This window comes from Rhinopithecus roxellana, chromosome 8, assembly GCF_007565055.1.
Source record: "Rhinopithecus roxellana isolate Shanxi Qingling chromosome 8, ASM756505v1, whole genome shotgun sequence".
NCBI classification, from domain to species: Eukaryota; Metazoa; Chordata; class Mammalia; order Primates; family Cercopithecidae; genus Rhinopithecus; species Rhinopithecus roxellana.
In genome coordinates, this window is record NC_044556.1 from 52,793,726 (window position 1) to 52,815,865 (window position 22,140).

Genomic DNA, 22,140 nt, shown 5'->3' on the forward strand with positions numbered 1-22,140 from the left:
AGCCCGCATTGCCAAGACAATCCTAAGTCAAAAGGACAAAGCTGGAGGCGTCACGCTACCTGACTTCAAACTATACTACAAGGCTACAGTAACCAAAACAGCATGGTACTGGTACCAAAACAGAGCTATAGACCAATGGAACAGAACAGAGTCCTCAGAAATAATACCACACATCTACAGCCATCTGATCTTTGACAAATCTGAGAGAAACAAGAAATGGGGAAAGGATTCCCTATTTAATAAATGGTGCTGGGAAAATTGGCTAGCCATAAGTAGAAAGCTGAAACTGGATCCTTTCCTTACTCCTTATACGAAGATTAATTCAAGATGGATTAGAGACTTAAATGTTAGACCTAATACCATAAAAACCCTAGAAGAAAATCTAGGTAGTACCATTCAGGACATAGGCATGGGGAAGGACTTCATGTCTAAAACACCAAAAGCAACGGCAGCAAAAGCCAAAATTGACAAATGGGATCTAATTAAACTAAAGAGCTTCTGCACAGCAAAAGAAACTACCATCTGAGTGAACAGGCAACCTACAGAATGGGAGAAAAGTTTTGCAATCTACTCATCTGACAAAGGGCTAATATCCAGAATCTACAAAGAACTCAAACAAATATACAAGAAAAAAACAAACAACCCCATCAAAAAGTGGGCAAAGGATATGAACAGACATTTCTCAAAAGAAGACATTCATACAGCCAACAGACACATGAAAAAATGCTCATCATCACTCGCCATCAGAGAAATGCAAATCAAAACCACAATGAGATACCATCTCACACCAGTTAGAACGGCAATCATTAAAAAATCAGGAAGCAACAGGTGTTGGAGAGGATGTGGAGAAATAGGAACACTTTTACACTGTTGGTGGGATTGTAAACTAGTTCAACCATTATGGAAAACAGTATGGCAATTCCTCAAGGATCTAGAACTGGATGTACCATATGACCCAGCCATCCCACTACTGGGTATATACCCAAAGGATTATAAATTATTCTACTACAAAAACACATGCACACGTTTGTTTATTGCAGCACTATTCACAATAGCAAAGACTTGGAATCAACCCAAATGTCCATCTGTGACAGACTGGATTAAGAAAATGTGGCACATATACACCATGGAATACTATGCAGCCATAAAAAAGGATGAGTTTGCATCCTTTGTAGGGACATGGATGCAGCTGGAAACCATCATTCTTAGCAAACTATCACAAGAAGAGAAAACCAAACACCGCATGTTCTCACTCATAGGTGGGAACTGAACAATGAGATCACTTGGACTTGGGAAGGGGAACATCACACACTGGGGCCTATCATGGGGAGGGGGGAGGGGGAGGGATTGCATTGGGGAGTTATACATGATATAAATGATGAATTGATGGGTGCTGACGAGTTGATGGGTGCAGCACACCAACATGGCACAAATATACATATGTAACAAACCTGCACGTTATGCACATGTACCCTAGAACTTAAAGTATAATAAAAAAATGAAAAAAAAAAAAGGTGAACTAAAATGAGGTACCTTAACTCTTAATTAATTATTGTTATCAAAGATGAAACTATAAAAGTGATCACACCCATTGATCCATTAATTCCATTTCTGAAAACTTATACTAAGGAAATAGCCCAAAGTATGGAAGTAACTATAGGCCCTGACATTATTCAAATCAGAATACTCATACAAGGGACAATTGAACCCACAAGATAAATATATAGAGAATCCTAGAATATCAGTTTTGTTAGGAACTGACTTCAAAGGATAATAACTTGAACTGATCAGTAATTATTAACCATAGTAAAAAAAAATTGTATACTTAAAAATGCAGAATTACACAGAATTTCAGATAAACCAGTTGGACAAAAGCTGATAATTACTTCTGGCTAAGTCCTCAGACTCTCAGTCACTGTTGTTTGGGTAAAAAAACTGTGAAAGCACCGAACCTGGCATATTATTCACAGGGTCATTTGTAGCAACAAGTTAAAACTTAAATTCCTCACAGATAATTACGGTGCATTCAAATAGGATATTCTGTGACCCTTATAAATTATGGTTATAGAGGCAAGTACTGTAGAGAAGTGTTTAGAATATAATTTAATAGGAGAAACAGTGATACATTAATTTGTATCTACATTGACCTTCATTGGGTTGTTTATTTGTTTGTTTTTAAGCACAAAAACAAGGAAAATATCTCAAGGAAAGGGATTTCATGGTTTGGGAGAGAATTTGTCTTTCACATTTTTTCATCATGTATAGTGATACAGTGATATGGTTATATAGTGAAAAAAACTTAAGAAGTTGAATTCAAAGCCAAAAAGGAGTATCCTAATTGTCCTGGGGTGGGGGTTGGAGAATGGACAGAAAGAGGATTAAGCAGCAATCTGGTAAGAGGAGAAAAAAGAATAATAAAGAATAATAAAAATATGCACACAGCCAGGTGTGGTAGCTCATGCCTATAATCCCAAAACTTTGGGAGGCTGAGGCAGGCAGATCGCTTGAGTCCAGGAGTTCGAGACTAGCCTGGGCACATGGTGAAATCCTATCTGTACGAAAAATACAAAAATTAGCTAGGCATGATGGGCAATGCCTGTAGTGCCAGCTACTTGGGAGACTGAGGCAGGAGGATCATTTGAGCCCAGGATGCAGAGGTTGCAAGATCTCCAAAACCAAGATCATGCCGTTGCATTCCAGCCCAGGTGACAGAGAGCAACCCTGTCTCGAACAAACAAACAACACACACGTGCGCGTGCGGAGGGAATAACTAAACTGATGAAAATTATACCATTAGTATGTTTCTATCTGTAATCATTTATGTTCTTAATAATCAGTGTGACATTCATTTTCATGGTCAATAATTTGTTTAATACCAATAAAACCATAAATCCTTGCATCTGATTTTGGTGTGCACTTGCCTGGGGTTCTGGATATTCATGATATATCATTTCCTGTAAAATATTGACATAGATGATGATAATAATAATTGTTACTAAAGCAGGTAATGAATGGAAAGATACTGTGTTTTCTTAATGCCCTTCTGTCTGCTGGTAGCAGTTGGATCCTAGTCCATGTTAATCCAACCATGTTAATGTCAAGGACTCACCTGAAGAAGAATTGGAAAACAGTTTGTTTTATAGTAATCCCTCAGTTATTACCTCTTAGCTTTTTCTATGTGAGTGTTTACAGCTAAACCACTGGGTCATACTGGCCCTGCCTATATTGTATCTCTGTTTTGTTTTTAGTGTTTCTTTTAAATTCATCATTTTTGTAATGGAATATTTCTATAACCAATCTGGGTCACATTAAATTTGAATCTTTCAGAGCTCTAGAAATGCTTCCCAACCTATTGTCATCTACTGATTCAACCTGCTCTCAATGTCCTCCTTCAGATTGACACTAAAGATCTAAAAATACTAGCTCTCAACATGAATCATGTGAGGCACCACTCATTATATCTTTCTATAGTAATTCTTGGTTATGTGCAGGCCATGAGTCTCTTTCTGAGTACAGACTGCAAAGACTTTGATTGAATTTAAGCAGAAACTTCAAAAATGATTAAAAGTATAGAAATTCTACTTCTAATGATTTTGATATCATTATCCTAGAAAGAGAAAACCTGACCGTTGATCCAAGAACTTTTTCCAGTATATGAAGAGTTGTTTTAGAGGATAGAGACTGATTGTTCTCCTCTATCACTTAAAACAAGGCAGAAAGGAATTATACTGTAGCACTTATGAGAATTATTAAACACTGGTATAATTCACTTTCCTGGAGATCTTTTTAAAGAGAATGGATACTTATCACTCTGACTTATCCATCTGTAATTACTAGGGCAGACAGTAGGTTAATCTTCTGTTTTGTTTTGTTTTTTTCTTGGCCTCTGTGAAATAGACTACTGTTCAAAATGATCTTCACCTTTATTCCCCCTTTTTTCTTTTAGGCTCTCTTATATTTCATTCATGTGATGGATCACATTGCTGTGAAGGAGTATGTATTAGTGTATTTTCACACACTGACCAGCGAATACAATCATCTGGACTCTGACTTCCTGAAGAAACTCTATGATGTTGTTGATGTCAAGTTAGTTATTTTTGCAAATTATGAATGGGAAATAGTTTCTTTCTTTTCTGATATCAAGCAGTGGCAAACATTGCTTTGTATTCTGTGAAAGGATATTTCATGTAAGAAAGACTTTTATCACACATAGATTAGATATTTGAATCATAGGAGACCTTCCCTAACTGAAACTTATTTTGCATTAAAGTAAATTCATATGTAAACTTTTTACATTACCAATCTTTGTGTATAAAATAACAAAAATACTACCTTCTATTTATATGATGTATTATACTTATCAAAATACATTTATAAACATTATTTACTTTGATCCTTTAACCCAGGAGTTGGTTAGGAGAGATACTATCTGTGTTTGAAAAATGGAAGATATTGACATTCTGCAAGGTGAAATATGTGCCCAAAGTCTCACAACAGTAAATGCAGAATTTGGACTTGAACCCAGGTTACTGACTTGGAGCTAGAAAATTATTTTCATTAAAGCATATTTCCCTTGAAATGATAATGGAAATTTTTTTTTTTTTTTTTTTTTTTTTTTTTTTTTTTTTTGGAGACGGAGTGTCACTCTGTCACCCAGGCTGGAGTGCAGTGGCTGGATCTCAGGTCACTGCAAGCTCCGCCCCCCAGGTTTACGCCATTCTCCTGCCTCAGCCTCCCGAATAGCTAGTACTACAGGTGCCCGCCACCACGCCCGGCTAGTTTTTTGTATTTTTTTAGTAGAGACGGGATTTCACCACATTAGCCAGGATGGTCTCGATCTCCTGACCTCGTGATCCACCCGTCTTGGCCTCCCAAAGTGCTGGGATTACAAGCTTGAGCCACCATGCCTGGCCGATAATGGAAATTTTAACCAGAAAATATATGACACCCCACTGTAGCAAAGATGAAATGTAGTGTTTTACATTTTTTCTTATTAACATTTTTTTCTGAATAAAAAGTGGCACTCAACCCTCCTGTTAGCTGTTTTGTTATTTGTAGCATCACAATGTCTGTGTGGATTACATTGAGAAGCCCATTTTACAGTTAGGGTACAAAGAAGGCAAGTTACCGTAAATTTCCAGCTATCCTACTTCTCCCATTAAATCTCATCTTATTTAGGAATATTAAAGCTTTCATTACCCAATAGACACCTTTTTAGCTTTCTCAGAATGTGGGTTGTATATGTGAAAGGAAGCTTCACTCCACTGTAGTTCTGCTTCTACCACTAACCAGTTCTTTAACGTGGAACAGGCCTCAACTGTGAAATAGTTTGTACTGTTTCTCTGAAGTCCTTTCCAATTAACCTCACATGACCTGATGCTGATTATTGAACTGTTGAAAAAAGTCTCAGGCACACGTAGAGAGGCCAGATGGAATAGTGGATAGGAGTATGATTCTGGAGCGGTATTGCCTGGGTTCCGTTCCTGGCTCTGCCACTTGATGGCTGGGTGACTTTGGGAGGGCTAAAATATCTGCAGTAATAGTACTGCGCTTGTAGAATTGTTAGGAGAATTTAAGTAGAAGGCCTCTACAATTTCTGGGACACAGCAGATTCTGCTAGTTGTTGTAATATGACCATTGAAACTTTTAGTTTAAATTTTTGCTCTAATTTTAAGTGATTTCGCTGCTGTTTAGCTCTGATCCCAGAGATTCTAGCATCATATTAAAAAATGACACACAATAAATTTGTTAAATGCAAATTTACTTAACTTTATCCTACCTATAGGTGGCTCTAGCTCAGCTGACAAGCACTTAATATCTCCTGTAAAACAGATACTTTAAAAAATGAAATGTTCTCTGGTTTGTTTTTGACTCTCACCTAAAATTCAATCTGTAAATTATAGCTGCCTTTATTTTTCTCTGATTATGTTTATATAGCTAGGCAAATAGTTAATAGTCTATGATAGTAATTGGTTATAGGCATGAACTTATACTAATTTTTTTTGTCATTTTATTTTTGGATCAGGTACAAGAGGAATTTGAAGGCTGTTTATTTTGTTCATCCCACATTTCGTTCAAAGGTACAGTATTTTTCTCTTTGGCTAAATCTAGAATTTATGTGTACTACATGCCCAGAGTATTAAGATAATAGCTCAGCAACTTAATTGTTGCTGTCACCATTGTGACTGCTAATTTCCTGGTTTCTAAGTGATCTTGAGTTGTGGTCCTGATGTTTTGGTTGTATGTGACTCCAGCGCCTTTGTGGGCAACCCTTATAAGCCATTAGCCCATCAGTCCCTGCCTCTTTTCTTGCTCTTTGTTCATCTGGGCCTTGTTTATGCTGTTGTTAACAAAATACACTTACCTCCCCTGCCCATGGCTACCTCCTGCTTGACCTTCAGGTCTCAGCTCTACTTTCTATAGAAATCCTTCCCTGACCAATCCTGCAGCTAGTAGCTGTTCTTGCATTGTAACCCCTTTAGATTCTGTAGTCTTATATCATTGTTATGTTTTTATTTTAGTTGCATGTTTAATTTTCTTCCTTATACATGAGCCAGCAAGATCCATGAGGGCTAGAATATAGCAGTCTTGCTCACAATTGTATTCCCACTACCTAAGCCTACATCTTGACTTCATCAAGACATCTAGTCTCTCGGTCTTTTTACTCTTTCTGAAAATATCATCTTGCCTTTATTTTCTTCTCTATCAAGCTAAAAACTGACATTTCATCACTTCATCCACTCTTGTCAATCACCCTAAATTAACCTAGGACCTCTTACCCTTTTATCACACCTGACCATCAAACCTAAACTTGAAATAATCCATTGTACTGCTTTCTTCACTCATAGAAGTCATCAGTAAGGAGCTCTTTATCTTTACCTTCCCACTCCAAACCTACTTGCTAACTGTTCTTATCATTGCCCCCTTTTTCTCTGTCAGAAAAATGTGTTCCATCTTAATGAACACATTTCATTAATGTCCTTCTTACTGAAGGACAGTCCCTCTCCCTGTGCTGTGGATCCCGCAGTAATGACATTAGCTTAAGTTTTCTGAGCACTTGCTATCTGCCCGTTCCTCCTGTGAATTATCTTGCCTAAGCTTTGCAGTATACCTGTGAAATAGTTAGCAGTAGTTGTCCCACTATACTGGTAAGAAAGTTGATGCTTAGAGAGATTAAGGAACCAAGATAACCAACAGTTAGTAGCAAAGGCTAGATTTGAATCTAGGCATTTTTTCCCAGACCGTAAACTACAGAATGTATTTCCATTTCCTTAGGAAACTCTCTTCAACGGTTAGCGTCTTTCTCCTCTCCCGCTTTGCTGGATCCAAATTATCTATCAACTTTTAAAAATGCTAAGATCTATTTTTCTCTCCTCTACTTTACGACCAAAATTGTTTAGTATAATCTTTGTTCTATGCCCACCATCTCCATTTCTCATGTACCTTTTAAATGACTCCAGTGTGGTTATCCTGCTGTGCCAGCTGAAGCTTTTCACACCAAAATCATTCATAATTTCTGGGTCACTAAATCTAATAGACACTTTTCTCTCTCAATGTTACCTGCATTCCCTGCAGCCTTAAGCACAGTTGATCACTTCTTCCTTGACACACTTTGTCTTTTCTTCTTTGAAATTTACCTTGCCTGGTTTCTCTGCTACTTGTAGCTGCTGCTTCTCAGTCTCATTTGTCGGCCTCTCTTTCTCTTCTCATCTCTTTTTAGAGACGGTCTCACTCTGTCACCCACACTGGAGTGCAGTGGTGTGATTATAGCTCTCTGTAACCTAGCACTCCTGGCGTCAAGGGATCCTCCCACATTGGCCTCCAGAGTAGCTAGGACTGCAGACATGCACCATCATGCCTGGCTAATTTTTTTTTATTTTGTAGTTTTGTAGAGTTGGGGTCTTGCTGTGTTGCCAAGGCTGGGCTCACACTTTTGGCCTCAAGTAATCCTCCCACCTTGGCCTCCCAAAGTGCTGGGATTACTGGCATGAGCCACTGCCCCTGGCTTCCTGCTTGCATCCTTTGAGTGTTAGTGTTTCCATGTTTCTCCACCCTCATCTTTAATTCTATACCTTTTTTATTCCCATTTCTTCAGTGACCCTCCAAAATATATGCAATCTTCAAACATATATCTGGGGAGGCAATAAAGCCTAATGTTTAGAACTATGGTTTCAAGATTCAGATGACCTGGGTTCTAATCCCAGCTCTACCAGTTACCAATTTGTCATCTCAGGCAAGTAGTATAATTTCTCTATGCTTTAATTTTATCCCCTATAAAATGGGATTAATAATAGCGCCTATCTTTTAGGGTTATTGAAAGATGAAATGAGTTAATACATGTAAAATACTTAAAACATTACCTGATGTATAATAAGTGCTCAGTAAATGTAAGCTATCATCATCATTTTTATTATCATCATCATCATCATCATCATTATCCTTCTTAGGCTTTGACCTTGGTATTGAACTACTGATTAGATATCTCTACTTAGGTGTCTTATAGGACCCTGAAGGTCAACATTTTTAAACAGATCTCCTCATGTACTCCTCTTCCACCTATTCCCGAACTGCTGTTTGTGTTCTCTGTGTTAGTAAATGGGACTACTGCCTACCCAAGTGCCTAAGCCAGAAACCAGAGAGCCTTTCTGGAGCACTTTCTCTACCTCATCTCCTAGCACATTGCATCAGTTCTGCGTGTTTACAATTGCTCAAATTTATGTCTGTATCTTTATTCCCACTGGCTCTACATTAGTTCATCCCACTGTCAGCTTTTACTTGAAATGACACAGCAGCCTCCTAATTAATTTTCATGTTGTCCTGCCTCCAATATTGCACTGCTCCAAGGGCCTTCAGGCATGCCTTGTGAACAATTTTCTGATAATGTTATTATAAGAAGCCTCCACTATTTACTATAATGGTCCTTTTCAAAACAGTTTACTATTTCCTACATACATTACCTTCTTCTGTAAGTAAAATGGGGATAGCAACAATATCATACCTGCCTCATAAGACTATTGTATAGTATGTTGATAAACATGGACTAATTTGTGATTGCCAATTTAGATAAACAGTAATTTTTAAGTTCAAGCCATTACTAGTTTATGTCAGTATTGTTTGGTATCAAGAATTTTTTATCCTTTTTTGGGGAACCAACAAATTTTGTAGACTAGCTTCTAGAGAGGGATTGCATGTTGTCAGGTGAAATGAACAAAGATGACATCACATCTACAAGTGATTCACTTTGATGGACTTCGAGAAAGAAACTCATGCCAAGCATCAGCTGAAAATATATAAGTCCCAAATATTGGCACAGATTTTCTTTTCAGTCTCATTTGAAAAATTCACAGTGTGAGATTTGGAGATATTAACCATTTTCAGAAGACTGGAACACCAATTATTCTACCAAATAATGCAACGGTTTTGACTACAACCCACAGTAAAAAGCATGTAGTACAGCACTAATACACTGCACACATGGGAACTTATATACATGTAATGGAAACAAAAGCTTCATGAAACAAAGCTCATTCTTCTTATAGTCTCTAGTCAGTGTTATCTTTGTTTCTTCTTTTTAATGTTATTAATAATCAACTAAACTGATGATTGCACAACTCAAATTGCACTTTGAAAAACACTAGTTATTTTAAGATTTTGAAATATAGTTTTTATCTACTATAAATTTTCCAAATTGTGTTTATGTTTCTAACTATGGCAACTAGCTTAAATTATTTTTTCTCTTCTATTAATCAGGTGTCAACATGGTTTTTTACCACCTTTTCTGTCTCAGGACTGAAGGACAAAATCCACCATGTGGACAGCCTCCACCAGCTGTTTTCTGCCATATCACCAGAACAGATCGACTTTCCTCCTTTTGTCCTTGAATATGATGCCAGGGTAAGAAGTACCAGAAGTTCTCCCTCACCTGGTATGGTATATTAACTGTTCTATAGAGCAGCACTTATGAGCACAACATCCTATCATTACCAGATATTAATGTAAATTAGCAAATCTTAGTAAACTTGGTAATATCACTTAACATCCTTTCCCTATGATAACGTTAGGAAAAGGGTTTGTCCCAAGAGAGACATTTTCCCCATATAAACGTTTCAGTGGGAGATCTCTCTGCTGTGAATTCGGAACCAATTTTCGTTTGTATTGTAAGTTTTCTACCATATTTAAAACAGATACCTCTACCTAATTTTCTTAAGATTGAATGGCTTTCCATCCACACAGAGCCAGAAGAATTTATTGGTGATCACTTTTAGAATTAATTGTAAATCATGTAGCCTATTTCAGTAGTCTTTGCCCTGCCAAAAGTTTCATTTTTCTAAAAGTTTGTATAATGTTTTTAAGAGCATCATCTGGTAGTGTTATTATTTATAGATGCGTTTATGAATCTGTTACATAAGCACTAGTCAAAGGACTATTCGTGAATTTCATCATTTATTCTATTGTGTTTATTCATGATTTCACCTTAGTAATTTTTGGGAAAAAAAAAAAAAGTAACACACTTGGCCAAAAGCTCATCAAGCTCATTGTTTAACTGTTGTTGATTGCATATCTTTATTCATGAACCAGGGGATATATTTGAAAGTTATATTCAGTTTGAAATAAATTATTCTTCCCTAATTATTGTGCAATGTGTATACAGCAAAATAAAAATTCTGCAACACAATTTCTCTCTAACATTTCTCTAACTTTAGCTATAATTTTTTTCCCTTATGTGCAGAGTAAAGTGTATAATGTGATCTAATGACTAATAAAATTTCATGTTTGACTGTTGTACAGAGAGGATTTGTAATTGGAGCAGCTGGATCATAGATACAAAAGTTGTTGAATATAGGGAAGAGAAAAGAGTACATTAGTTTGTATTTACTGCAGATTGCTGGAGTAGAAAATGATCTTAGTGTTTTTCCTTTGAACTCTACATCACTCATCTTAATGCTTAAAAAAATGGATAGCAGAAAATGTGAAAGACACTAAGAAACATTTTTATACTTAAAATTTTGAATGACAATTCATAGCTAGTATCTGGATTTATCATTTATTTTCTGGGATAGAAACATACAAGTTGGGTGTTGATTAGAAAACCTAAAGGACTGTATTTTAAGCCAAAGCATTTTCTATATACTTACGGGCCTATAAAGCAGACTTTCATTAAATATTAAATATAGCTCCACCTCACTCAAGCTTGGTTTTGTTTTTTGTTTTGTTTGGTTGTGTATTTTAGCTGTTATATTTTTATATAAATACAAGCATAACAATATAATTAATCAAAATTAAGTAGACTAACTTACAATCTAACACTTGGCTCATTAGATTGCTCTCTGTACCCTATGCTAGAGCTTTCTAAAATTGAGATGTTAGATCAAAGAGAGGCATAAAAATGGGGAAAAAACAAAAGAGGGTTTCTTAGTCCATTTCTTTGTTGCTATAAGGGAGTACCTGAGGCTAAGTATTTGGTTCATGGTTCTGCAGGCTGTATGAGAAGAAGGGCACCAGCATCTGCTTCTGGTGAGGGACTCAGGCTGCTTCCACTCATAGCAGAAGTGTAAGGGGAGCCAGTGTGCGCAGAGATCACATGGTGGGAAGGGAAACAAGAGAGAGGGAAGGGAGGTGTTAGGCTCTTTTTAACAACCAGCTTTCACAGGAACTAATAGAGCAAGGACTTACTTATTACCACAAGGTCAGCACCAAGCCATTTATGAGAGATCCACCCCACACCATGACTCAAACACCTGGCATTAGACCCCACCTCCAAAACTGGGGATCAAATTTTAACATGAGGTTTAGAGGTTCAGATATCAAAAATGTAGCATTTTGCCCCTAGCCACCCAAACCTCATGTTCTTCACACATGCAAAATATAATCATTCCATCCCTGCAGTCCCCAATAGTCTTAACTTGTTCCAGCACCAACTCGGAAATCCGAAGTCTCATCTGAGACTCAAGGCAAGTTCCTCACAGCTGTAAATCTGTAAAATCAAAATCAAGTTATTTGCTTCCAAGATATAATGATTCTACAGGCATTGGGTAAACATTCCCATTCCAAAAGGGAGGAATAAGAGGAACAGACCAAAAGAAGCAGGTAACTGGCCCCTTGTAAGTCCAAAACCTATCAGGGCAGACATTAAATCTTAAATCTCCAAAATAATCTCTTTTGGCTTCATGTTCTGCATACCAGGCACACTGGTACAAAGGGTGGGCTCCCAAGGCTTTGGGCACCCCTACCCCCATGGCTTTGCCAGTTGGCACCCACATGTCTTCTCTCACAGGTTAAAGCTGAATGCCAGAGGTTTTTTCAGGATGATTCTGGGGTCTAGATGGGAGCAACAGAACTCCTCTGCTCCACTAGGCAGTGCCCCAGTGAGGACTACCTGGAGGTGCTCCACCACTGAAGCAGACTTCTGCCTGGGAACCCAGGCTTTCTGATATATCCTCTGAAATCTAGTTACAAGCTGCCAAGCCTCCACCACTGTTGCATGCTGCATGCAGACTTAACACCACATGGAAGCCACCAAAGCTTACAGCTTGCACCCTCCAGAGCTGTTGCCCAAGCAGTACGTGGGACCCTTTGAGCCATTGCTGGAACCAGAAGGGGCTGGGATGCAGAGAGCAGCATCCTGAAGTGTTAAAGCCTTGTCCCTCCCAAACCATTCTGTCTTCCTAGTCCTCTGGGCCTGTGATGTGAGGAGCTACCTCAAAGATTTATCCTTGCTAATCTCTCTAGGAAGTGCTTGCTCCACAGCATCCTTACATTCCTCTCTTGAAAATATTCTTTCCTTAAAATTTTATGTTCTGCATCTTTTTTTTTTTTTTTTGAAATGGAGTCTCGCTATGTTGCCCAGGCTGGAGTCCAGTGGCCGGATCTCAGCCCACTGCAAGCTCCGCCTCCCAGGTTTATGCCATTCTCCTGCCTCAGCCTCCCGAGTAGCTGGGACTACAGGCGCCCACCACCTCGCCTGGCTAGTTTTTTTGTATTTTTTAGTAGAGACGGGGTTTCACCATGTTAGCCAGGATGGTCTCGATCTCCTGACCTCGTGATCCACCCGTCTCGGCCTCCCAAAGTGCTAGGATTACAGGCTTGAGCCACCGCACCTGGGCTTCTATATCCTTTTTAATTATAAATTCCAACTTTATGTCATTTCTTTGCTCTCATATCTGATTATAAGCTGTTAAAAGCAGCCACACCACTTCTTGAATGCTTTACTGCTTAGAAATTTCTTCCATCAGATACCATAGGGTACCAGTATTGTTTGTCCTCCATAAAAGTCTAGGGGATGGACACAGTGCGGCCAAGTTCTTTGCTAGGGTGTAACAAGGATGACCTTTGCTCTAATTCTTAAGTTCCCCATTTCCATCTGAGACCTTATCAGCATGGCCTTTACTGACTATATTTCTATCAGCATTTTGGTCACAACAACTTAACCACTCTCTAAGAAGTTTCAAACTTTACCTCAGTCTTTCTGTTGTCTTCTGATCCTTGCAAACTCTTCCAGCCTCTGCCCATTACCCGGTTCCAAAGCTGCTTCCATATTTTCGGGTCTCTTTATAGCAACACCCCACCCCTCAGTACCAATTTTCTGTTTTCATCCATTTTTATGTTGCCATAAAGGAATACCTGAGGCTGGGTAATTTATAAAGAAAAGAGGTTTATTTGGCTCACATTTCTGCAGGCTGTACAAGAAGCATGACACCAGCATCTACTTCAGGTGAGGGACTCAGGCTGCTCCCACTCATGGTCAACGGGTAAGGGGAGCCGGTGGGTGTAGAGATCACATGGCAAAAGAGAAAGCAAGAGAGAGAAGAAAGCGGCATGCCAGTCCCTTTTTAACAACAAGCTTTCATAGGAACTAATAGAGTGAGAACTTACTACCACAAGGACAACACCAAGACATTTATGAGGGATCTGCCCCATGACCCAAACACCTCCCACTAGGCCCTACCTCCCGCATGGAGATCACATTTCAGCATGAGGTTTGGAAGGTCAGATATTCAAACTATAGCAGAAGATATCAGGAGATGATGTGGAAGGGGCAGGCAGAGAGCACATCACTGAATACAGTAACTTTACATATTAGTGCTGCAGGTCTTTGGCTTTGTAGTCCGTGAAGAGTGTTCTGTAAGGGAGAATTGCCATTGCATTGCTGTTTAGACAATGACTATAGAAACAGTATAGAGAATGACTAGAGGGGGAAGGGTAAGTCCATGGGGGAAAAGATGAGGTCTATTAGTAAAGCCTGGAGGAGAAACGAGACTATATTGTTAGGGCAGTGATAGTGATAATGGCAGAGATTTGAAGATTTTAGAGAGATTTAGAAATAGACATTTTAGGAAATAAAATTCACAGCATTTGGTGACTGAGTAGCCACTAAGGGTGAAGCAGAAAGTAAGTTTCTGCTTTGGGAGACTTGGTGGATAGTGTTGCTACCACCAGAGAAGCAATTTGGAGGAAAAGGATTGAAAGATTAGGGGGGCGGGACAGGTACTGTGTTCAGTTTGTGACATAATAGGTTTGAGGTGCCCCGTCAGACATTGAAATGGAGATACCAGTAGGTAGCTGCATGTTACTTTGTAAGGAAACATTTTCCTTTGTTAGGAAAAATTAAAAGTATGATCAGAGAAAAGAAATGAGTATGGAGTTGGTTAATTTCATTATCATGTTCAAATTGTGCCTTGCATATAGAAGGTTCTTTATTTGGTTAAGGAGTGAAGTGATTAGTATCTGTTTAAAAAAAAAAAAAAAAAATAGAAACCCGTTTCAGTGGACTTCTGTTTTTCTGGGATTTCTGTGACTTGGAATAGCAACATAAATTTTATAGGATTAAAAGGGACCTTTGAAGGCAATCAGAAGCTATTGTTTAATCTAGGTAACAGTGATACTGAGATCATTTCAGAAAGAGAGTTAGTTGGCATTCTTAAAAAAAAACACACAGCAGAGAATATACAGTTTTTCCTGGCAACAATTCTTTACATTTCTATGATTGCTTCCAGAAATAGAAAAAATATTTGATTGCTCAGCAGTCTCTTGCCCAGTGTGAAATTAATAATGGAAATTCTATTTCATGGCATTAAGTATTGAACTTGCTCTTCTTAGTTTGTCATAATTTAATGTAGATGTGAGAAACTTAGAAAAAAAGTGGTAATAGAATGGAATAGAGAACTCTTAAAGACAGTGAACTTTTCAGATGAAACTCAGAATAGATTCATCTCTTCAGGGCATGTTTCTGTAAGTGTAGCGTCCATGCAAATTGAAGATAAAGGATTTGGTTAATGAAACATTTTTATAGGGATTTCTTTTTTGTATAAAATTATTTTTTTTTAGTTTTTTAAGTTCTGAGGTACATGTGTAGGATGTGCAGGTTTGTTACATAGGTAAGCATGTGCCATGGTGGTTTGCTGTGCCTATCAACCTTACCACTCAGGCATGTCACCTGGGTATTAAGCCCAGCATGCATTAGCTTGTTTCCCTAATGCTCTCTCCCTCCCCCTCCCCCAAAAGGCCCCAGTAAGTGTTCCGCTCCCTGTGTCCATGTGTTCTCATTGTTCAGCTCCTACTTACAAGTGAGAACATGTGGTGTTTGGGTTTCTGTTCCTACGTTAGTTTGCTGAGAATAATGGCTTCCAGCTTCATCTATGTCTCTGCAAAGGACATGATCTCATTCCTTTTTATGGCTTCATAGTATTCCATGGCGTATATGTACCACATTTTCTTTATCTAGTCTATCATTGATGAGCATTTGGGTTGATTCCATGTCTTTGCTATTGGGAATAGTACTGTAGTAAACATACACGTGCATGTATCTTTATAATAGGATGATTTATATTCCTTTGAGTATATACCCAGTAATGGGATTGCTGGGTGAAATGATATTTCTGGTTCTAAATCTTTGAGGAATCACCACACTGTCCTCCACAATGGTTGAACTAATTTACATTCCCACCAACAGTGTAAAAGTGTTCCTATTTCTCCACAGCCTCACCAGCATTTGTTGTTTCTTGACTTTTTAGTAATCGCCATTCTGACTGGCATAAGATGGTATCTCATTGTGGTTTTGATTTGCATTTCTCTGATGATCAGTGATGTTGAGCTGTTTTTTTTTAAATGTTCGTTGGCCACATATATGTCTTTTTTTGAGAAGTTTCTGTTCATATCTTTTGCCCACTTTTTTTTTCTTCTAAATTTGCATAAGTTCCTTGTAGATTCTGGATATTAGCCCTTTGTCAGATAGATAGATTGCAGAAATTTTCTCCCATTCTGTAGGTAGTCTGTTCACTCATGATAATTTTATTTGCTGTGCAGAAGCTCTTTAGTTTAGTTGGATCCGATTTTTCAATTTTAAAAAAGGTTTTATTAAAGTTTTTCAAGTTTTTAGAAATGTAGCCTATCCTAGGATTTATTTGTACCTATTTTTTTTTAATTTTGTTTAATACATGGTTAGGTTTATAATCGGAAGGTAAGTTTTCCTAGATGTCTTGTTATCCTGGTTATGGCCCAAGATCAAGTCTTGCTCCAAAGCATCTGTGCTGAAGAATGGCAGAGTACCTGATTTATTTAGTCTCAAACAATTTCACTGCCTACTATGTTCAAGACCTGGTAGGTTTAATGCTCTACAATAGCTATAATGTAAATGTACCATGAAGAAATGCTATTTTCTTCTGCTTACTCTTCATTTCAAACTATTGTCTTATACTAGCACTAAGCATTATCTGTTTGTGATTTGCTGAAAAACAAATTATTTGTCAAAGAAATACTTTCCTTAAAAATGAGAAACCAGTCTTAAGTCTCATAAATCTAGTTGAAGATCCTTCTATCATAAACCTGTCTTGATTTTTATTGAGATTAGCCAAAATAAGGGCCAAAAAATCCCCCCTTACACTAATTTGTTGCCTTTACATTGACATTAAAGGTTTGGCATTTAATTCTCCATCTTGATCTTGAACTAAATTTCCTGAGAACTGTAATGGTTACAAGCCTTGCCACTCAGGCATGTCATGAAGACTCACTTCTGCCAAAATAGTTATAGCTATTAAATTCCTCTGTGATAGCTTCTTTGTTTTCATAACTCTAAATTAAGATTTGGCACGCAGTAAGACAACACAGTCTAACAAAAAAGAGTCTGGATGTTAGATTCGAATAGATTTGAATTTAAATTCAGGCTGTGCTGGTTACCAACTAGGTAACTTTAGGTAAATTATGCAATTTATGTGATCCTCACTTTCCTCTTCTGTAAAGTGAGGATGTTACCTCCTTCATGGCATTACGTGAAGATATAAAGGGATGACTAAAAGCACCTATAAATTGTCTGGCATATAAAATATTCAATAAGTGGTATTATTCTTAAAAAACGTTATGATCCTATTGCCTTTGCTTACCTTATACTCTGAGTGATACTAGTTGAACTACCTAATGGGTGAGGGCCTGCTTAGTGCCAGACATGTGCTAGACATTTTATATCACTGCCTCAATGACTGTACATCCCTTTTTTTCACATTTCCAGTTAAATTGGTTCTGTTACTTAAATGTTCTTGTGCTTTTTCTTTCCACAGGAAAACGGGCCTTACTATACATCATATCCCCCATCACCAGATTTGTGACCTGCCATCTTTCAGTGCTTCTTGGTTCCCAGGATGCCACTTCCTCCACGAATAGCTACCTGTTGAAGTGATACTCATTTTTGCTGTACAGATCCAGAGAGCCTTTTGTCCCCACCTCTCTGGTATTTTTTTATTGACTGTATATTTTCTGGCACATAAGCAATCTAAAAATGGTAGGCCATTATGAACTGCACACATTTTAAATTTGTATATTTATATCAAATGGAAATGTTCATTTTTAGATTGTTAATAGAAATTGGGGAGCAACTTTTGAGTATCTTTAGTTTCCTGAAGGACACTGAATTCTCCATTAGATAAACCACCAAGACTGTTCACGTCATCTCTCTAACATTGCACGCTTCCTTTGTGTACTTAAGTGATTCTCGAAATACACAGAACCAATGTATGCTAACCAGATGCATTGTTTGCTTCAGATCCATGGTGTTAATACCATGTACATTTTATAAAGATAATTCGGCTATGTTGAAAGAGAATTATCTGGGACCAAGAATGTAGAAATGTATCTGACAAAAAACATCAAAATCATTAGCAAAATATAGGACTTAGAATGTTAATGCACAAGTTAAGACTAAAGTTTAAGGACTAAGTTTCCTTGGATTACATGATTTGTTAAGATTGCCACAGTTCTGATCTCAATAGTGTGGGGAAACAAGAAGACTGTATCTTCAGCCTTTTTCCTATAATCATGGATGATTTGGTCTTATTCACAAGGACTGCACATATTTGTACTCCTAAGAACATCTTCCAAGACTCCAGCGGTGAGCATTTAGAGAGTGTGTTGTCTTCCAGAGTCATGATTGATTTTGTTTAGCTATCAGGTCTACTACCTCTAAGGACATTTCATAGCAGCATCTTTTGAGTTGCCTGCATCAGTGTGGAGGAAGTGTGTCACAGTGAACAAATCCAGGGAGCTGATAATTGGCAAAAGACCACTTTTACCACTCAGGCTCTATTTGTGCCTTAGCTTGCTTATGAGTAAGAATTATAATTATGCTGCCTACCTCACAGAGGTATCATGAAGATAGCATTTAGAAAGGGCTTTGTTGTGGTGGGGTATCCTCAGTTAGTTTTTAAATGGGAATAAATATGTATGAGGGAATGCTACACAGCACTCCTCTTGTCCTTGATACCATTTGAGTGATTTTTCTTTTTGTGGGGCAAGACCTGTTAGTCTAAAATTCCAACCCTGATGACCTCCTTCCTCTTTTGTCCAGAATCTCTTCTGGCCTGCTCATCCCAGATGCTATACTTCAATGAGAGGCATCTGTTGACCATTTTAAACATTTCTTCTTGAATTAAGGTCAAACCATTATTATTACCATCTGGGTAGCTTTTTACTTTTTTTTTATTCCTGCAGCCACCTCCCAATGGCCCCATCTTCCTCAACCTATCACATAAATTGGCAGTTCAGAGAAAAAAAAAGAAACAACCTTTCTGTTCTATCATGTGCTCCAGATCAGTGCTTCCAGGGGTCCCATTCTTTTCTGCCCAAACTAATTCTTCATTGGAGATCAAAGAAACATATTCTCTTCATTTATGATAGAGAAATCCCCCTATAGTCGCATTAAATTCATCCTGTATTTTCCCATATAAACAAGAAGGGACTTTACATTTTTTAGATAAAGGTTCTTATCTTTTACATGTATTGAACACATTTTCTTTGTGTCAGACCTCAAAATTACTCGATCCTTATATATACATCTGTGTTAAGGTCCTCTCTTATGTCCCCTAGGTCATCGCATCCAGGCAGCCAGTCAGATGTCAAATGTTAAGCTTTCTCTCAAATAGTACTTTTTTTTAACCCCTTTGGCCCTGTACCTTAAAAGTCTGAAACTTTAACTTCATCTTCTACAGTCAATTGCGAGATCATATTTGAGGTATCTTCTTCACAAGGAGCAGCTATGAAAGTCTGCCAACTTTTCCTTATTAAAGGGGAACTTGGCTACCTCAAGAATCTGGCCCAAACCATTTTCTGTATAGATAATAGAGGCCATAAGCTACTTTGCCAATTTGAAAGGAAGCAAATTTATATAAACAATTTCTTACAGGCAGTAGTAATTTTGAAAGGATGTTCCTTTGCTGTATTCATACCAGTATATTAATGTTTAGTAACACAAGCAGGATTCTACATATTCTGAGATTTTAGTACAATTGATGTCCTAGGGTTTAAAGGTGGTACAGAACTATATACATATCAACTGTGTTTTATGATTCAATGATGTCTAAAGAAAGATAAGGACCACTCTTCTCACTGAAACTAAATTTGATGCTTTTACAAATGTCTATAGTGTTATAGAATGAAGTTGCTTCAAAGTATCAAATCCTAGAGGAGAAACAGAGTGACCTTGACATTGAAATAATTAAGCAACATTTGGTATACCAGTCTGCCTTTGTGAAAAGGTTTAGCCTGAATAATACATGCCATTTTCAAGGACATATTGGAAGATAAAGGGGAGACTGGAGATGACCACCAGCGTCTGATGTTAATTCAAAGCATCGCCAAGTCTTTAATTTAATTAAACTTTGGTCATGCCAAATGCTAATTGAATTGTTGAAGACACAAATTATAAAATTTTTATTAATCATGCAAGGCCTAATATGATTTTTAAAACAAGTACACTTCTTGTTTCCATATGTATTTGGGTTCTTAATTCATCTATATCCAAGTTTCTTGATAGTGAAAATTACCTCTTAAAAAAAGTTCAGCCTTTATTAGAACTGTGAGGGCAAATGGTACATATTTTAAAGATTTTTTTCCTTTAATATTTATTATATATCATTGGTGGATGCTTTATATTTCTTTTTTCTTTTTCTTTTTTTTTTTTTTTTTTTTTTGGAGACAGAGTCTGGCTCTGTCACCTAGGCTGGAGTGCAATGGTGTGATCTTGGCTCACTGCAGCCTCCACCTCCCAGGTTTAAGCAGTTCTCCTGCCTCAGCCTCCCTAGTAGCTGGGACTACAGGTGTGTGTCACCATGCCTGGCTAAATTTTGTATTTCTTTTTTCAGTAGAGACAGGGTTTCACCATGTTGGCCAGACTGGTCTCAAACTCCTGACCTCAAGTGATCCACCCACCTTGGCCTCCCAAAGTGTTGGGTTTACCAGTATGAGCCACCATCCCCATCCTATATTTCCTTTTCCAAAGGAATACATCTGCAGTATTTTGAGAGTAATTAGCAGAGGATTTTTAGAGTATTTTTGGTAGGAAAAATAAAGGTAGAGTTTCTATCAAATTTCTGAAATTGAAAAGAAAATATCACTTCTTTCTAAAGAGGGGTAAGTGTGGTCACTCCAGTAGAAAAATATGGCTTGCCTATTTTCTTCCTCTTTTCTGTTTGCTTGGATGTTGTTTAATGGTTTCAAACTGTAGGTTTAGTCTTGTCTTTATAACAGTTAATGGAGAAGTGATAAAATTAAGTATTCAGCATAAACTAAAGATCACTCTTTGTATTTCCTATGCTACATTGACTGTATGTATGTATATAGAGTTTAAATTGCTTAATATATGAACAGAAATTATTAGAATTTGAAGTACTTGATAGAGGAGAGTTATATGGTTCTAGTGGCAGTGGATTGATTGTATTAAGGACCAAAAGAACTACAAGATAATATAAAAACACCTTGAAAACTGGAGTTAGTTAGGTTGTTGTTGTTTTTTTTTAAGGGCCTTACTATACCTTTTTTTTTTTTTTTTTTTTTGTCGCCCAGGCTGTAGTGCAATGGCACGATCTCAGTTCACGGTAATCTCTGTCTCCTGGGTTCAAGCAATTCTCCTGTCTCAGCCTCCCCAGTAAGTGAGATTACAGGCATGTACCACCACACCCAGCTAATTTTTGTATTTTTAATAGAGACGGGGTTTCACCATGTTGGCCAGGCTGCTCTCGAATTCATCTGCCCACCTCGGCCTCCCAAAGTGCCGGATTACAGGCATAAGCCACCATGCCTGGCCAGGTTTCTGATTATAGTTTTCTTAAGTTGTAATCATCATAATTAACATGTGCTAGAGTGTTTTCACTGTGCTGGCACTAATACTTCTCGGCATATAATTAACTCTTGTTTTGCAATTGCCTGAGACCATGAAGAATGAAGGAGGGCTTTACCTTACCTTAGTCATTTTGAGTGAATACTGTAAACTAGGTGGCATAACAACACACATTCATTTCTCACAGTTGGAGGCTGAGAAACCCCAAGATCAAGGTGCCATCCAATGCAATTCCTGATGAAGGCCCTCTTCTGGTTTGTGGATGATCTGCTTCTTGCTATATTCTCACTTGGCAGAGAGAGAGAGAGACATCGTTACTTTCCTGTCTCTTCTTGTAAGGCTACTAATCCCATTCGTGAGGGCTCCACCCTCATGACATGATTAGCACCCAGAGGCCCCACCTCCAAATGCCATCATTTTGTATGTTAGAGTTTCAACATATGAATTTGCAGGCGAGAAGGAGAACATAAGCATTCAGTTCATAACATACCTATAATCTAGGTCATATCATAAACCCAGAGATGATAAGGATTGCCTGGTAG

The 22,140-nt window shown here is 37.8% G+C and overlaps 1 protein-coding gene across 3 annotated transcripts in view; it reads left to right on the plus strand.

Moving 5' to 3' along the window:
• The window catches only part of GDAP2 (ganglioside induced differentiation associated protein 2), a 67,577-nt gene extending 47,372 nt beyond the window's left edge, over positions 1-20,205 (plus strand). For 2 of the 3 annotated variants that reach the window (XM_010374049.2, XM_030935884.1), the window contains exons 11-14: positions 3,947-4,086; positions 6,026-6,080; positions 9,751-9,894; positions 17,550-20,205. In XM_010374049.2, the coding sequence (XP_010372351.2) occupies positions 3,947-4,086; positions 6,026-6,080; positions 9,751-9,894; positions 17,550-17,597 (387 nt within the window). In that variant the 3' untranslated portion in view covers positions 17,598-20,205. Of the gene's footprint in view, positions 1-3,946; positions 4,087-6,025; positions 6,081-9,750; positions 9,923-17,549 lie in introns of those variants that run through there. The other variant, XM_010374067.2, reaches the window with a different exon arrangement.
• The last annotated feature ends 1,935 nt before the right edge of the window (positions 20,206-22,140 follow it).